Source organism: Nansenia antarctica (genome assembly GCF_963989245.1).
Source record: "Nansenia antarctica genome assembly, chromosome: 3".
Classification (NCBI taxonomy): Eukaryota; Metazoa; Chordata; class Actinopteri; order Argentiniformes; family Microstomatidae; genus Nansenia; species Nansenia antarctica.
The window spans coordinates 50,867,149-50,869,648 of NC_137688.1; the positions used below are offsets into that span (position 1 = coordinate 50,867,149).

General features: G+C 56.0%; 1 protein-coding gene across 2 annotated transcripts in view; it reads left to right on the forward strand.

Annotated features, from left to right (window-relative positions):
- yrk (Yes-related kinase) overlaps positions 1-2,500 on the forward strand; it is a 27,153-nt gene that overhangs the window by 17,446 nt on the left and 7,207 nt on the right. The window contains exons 7-8 of one of the 2 annotated variants that reach the window (XM_080526075.1): positions 10-159; positions 1,310-1,474. In XM_080526075.1, coding sequence (XP_080382201.1) covers positions 10-159; positions 1,310-1,474 — 315 coding nt within the window. Of the gene's footprint in view, positions 1-9; positions 160-1,309; positions 1,475-1,786; positions 1,943-2,500 lie in introns of both variants that reach the window. The other variant, XM_080526076.1, reaches the window with a different exon arrangement.

Consider the following 2,500-nt stretch of genomic DNA (forward strand, 5'->3'; position numbering starts at 1 on the left):
TCCCTCAAGGTGCGTACTCTCTCTCCATTCGGGACTGGGATGAGGTGAAGGCCGAACACGTGAAGCATTATAAGATCAGGAAGCTGGACAACGGAGGCTATTACATCACCACGCGCTCACAGTTCAACACCGTCCCCGAACTGGTAGAGCACTACACAGGTAAGACACACACACACACACACACACACACACACACATAGTCATGCATACACAGACAGACAGACAATCATCTATACACAGACAGACAGACAGACAGACAGACAGACACACACACACACACACACACACACACACACACACACACACACACACACACACACTCTCACACACACAGTCATGCATACACAGACAGACAGACAATCATCCATACACAGTCACACACAGACAGACAGATAGACAGACAGACAGATAGACACACACACACACACGTTTCATCCTAATAATAACACAAAATGGATTGCATGTACTTCAGTACTTTTTCAGGTCTCAAACCCCCCCCCTGTAACTCACCCTGTCAACCACCAAAGGAGTACACACCCCCAGTGTGGGTTAGGTTGAATAGCCCTCTCTCTCTCTCTCTCTCTCTCTCTCTCTCTCTCTCTCTCTCTCTCTCTCTCTCTCTCTCTCTCTCTCTCTCTCTCTCTCTCTCTCTCTCTCTCTCTCTCTCTCTCTCATGCTGCTGTATAGTCACACCCTGTGCTTCCTCCCCTCTCTCCCTGTGTGTGTCTGCCCTCTGGTGGCAGCAAGGGGTACAGCAGCCCCTCTGCACTGTGTTGAAACAGTCTGTGGTTGTGAACACTGTCAACATGTCTGTCTGTCTGCGTGTCTGACTCTCCCTGTTCATGACCTTTACTAGGGTGACGTGCGTGCGTGCGTGCGTGCGTGCGTGCGTGCGTGTGTGTGTGTGTGTATGTGCGTGTGTGTGTGTGTGTCTGTCATTGAATCTGTGTCAGAGCATCTGCTTTGCTTTAAGATATTTTCTCTGATGTGGCAGTTTGAGCATGTTTGTTATTTCTGTGCCTCAGCAAATTGTCTCTCTCCCCCACCCTGTCTGTCTGTCTGTCTGTCTGTGTCTGTCTGTCTGTCTGTCTCTTTCTGCCCCCCTCTCCTCTCTCTCTCTCTCCCCCTCCTCCCCCCGTCTCTCCCTCCTCCCTCTCTCTCCCTCCTCCCCCCCTCTCTCCCTTCTCCTCCTCCCTCTCTCCCTCCTCCCCCTCTCTCTCCCTCCTCTCCCTCTCTCCCTCCTCCCCCTCTCTCCCTCCTCCCTCCTCCCCCTCCTCTCCCTCCTCCCTCCCTCCTCCCCCTCTCTCAGAGAGAGCGGCAGGCCTGTGCTGCCGCTTGATTGGCAGCTGTAGGCGGGGCATGCCCAAGCTGGCCGACCTATCGGTGAAGACCAAGGATGTGTGGGAGATCCCGCGGGAGTCCCTGCAGCTCATTAAGAAGTTGGGGAACGGGCAGTTTGGAGAAGTGTGGATGGGTAGGAACCACGCCGGCCGGAGCCGCGTGGCAGGGGGGGACGGGGACAGAGGGCGCACGTGTGTGTGTGCGCGTGTGTGTGTACAGTGTAGGTCCAGGCGCGACCTCTGGTCCCTCCTCCTCTGTTGCATGTGCATGCCTCTTCATCTCATTTCATCTCCCCTCCCCTTCCTTATCCCCCACCCCCTCTCGTCATCTCTCCATCCCCATCCCCATCCCCATACCCCCACCCCCCCCATCCTCCCTCCCCTACCATCTCCCTCCCCCCCACCCCTCACCCCCCCATCCTCCCCCCCCCCCACCCCCCCTATAGGCAGTAATGACGGCCTGTGCACCTACCTGACCGAGGCCTGTCCCAACCACACCCCCCTCACCCTGGGCCTGGGCAGGGACGCCTGGGAGGTGCCCCGGGACAGGCTGGCCCTGAACAGGAAGCTGGGCCAGGGATGCTTCGGAGACGTCTGGATGGGTGAGACACGAGACACTGACTGACTGACTGACTGGCAGGTTGACTGACTGACTCGCAGGTTGACTGACTGACTGACTGACTGACTGACTGACTGACTGACTGACAGGTTGACTGACAGGTTGACTGACGGACAGACTGAGAGGTTGACTGACTGACTGACTGACTGGCAGGTTGACTGATTGACTCGCAGGTTTACTGACTGACTGACTGACTGACTGACTGGCAGGTTGACTGACTGACTGACTGGCAGGTTGACTGACTGACTGACTGACTGACTGACTGACTGACGGACGGACTGGACGGACGAACCGGACGGACTGACTGACTGACTGACAGGTTGACTGACTGACAGGTTGACTGACTGACAGGTTGACTGACTGACTGACTGACAGGTTGACTGACTGACTGACCGACAGGTTGACTGACTGACTGACTGACAGACTGACTGACAGGTTGACTGACAGGTTGACTGACTGACTGACTGACAGGTTGACTGACAGGTTGACTGGCAGGTCGACTGACAGGTTGACTGACGGACAGACTGAGAGGTTGACTGAC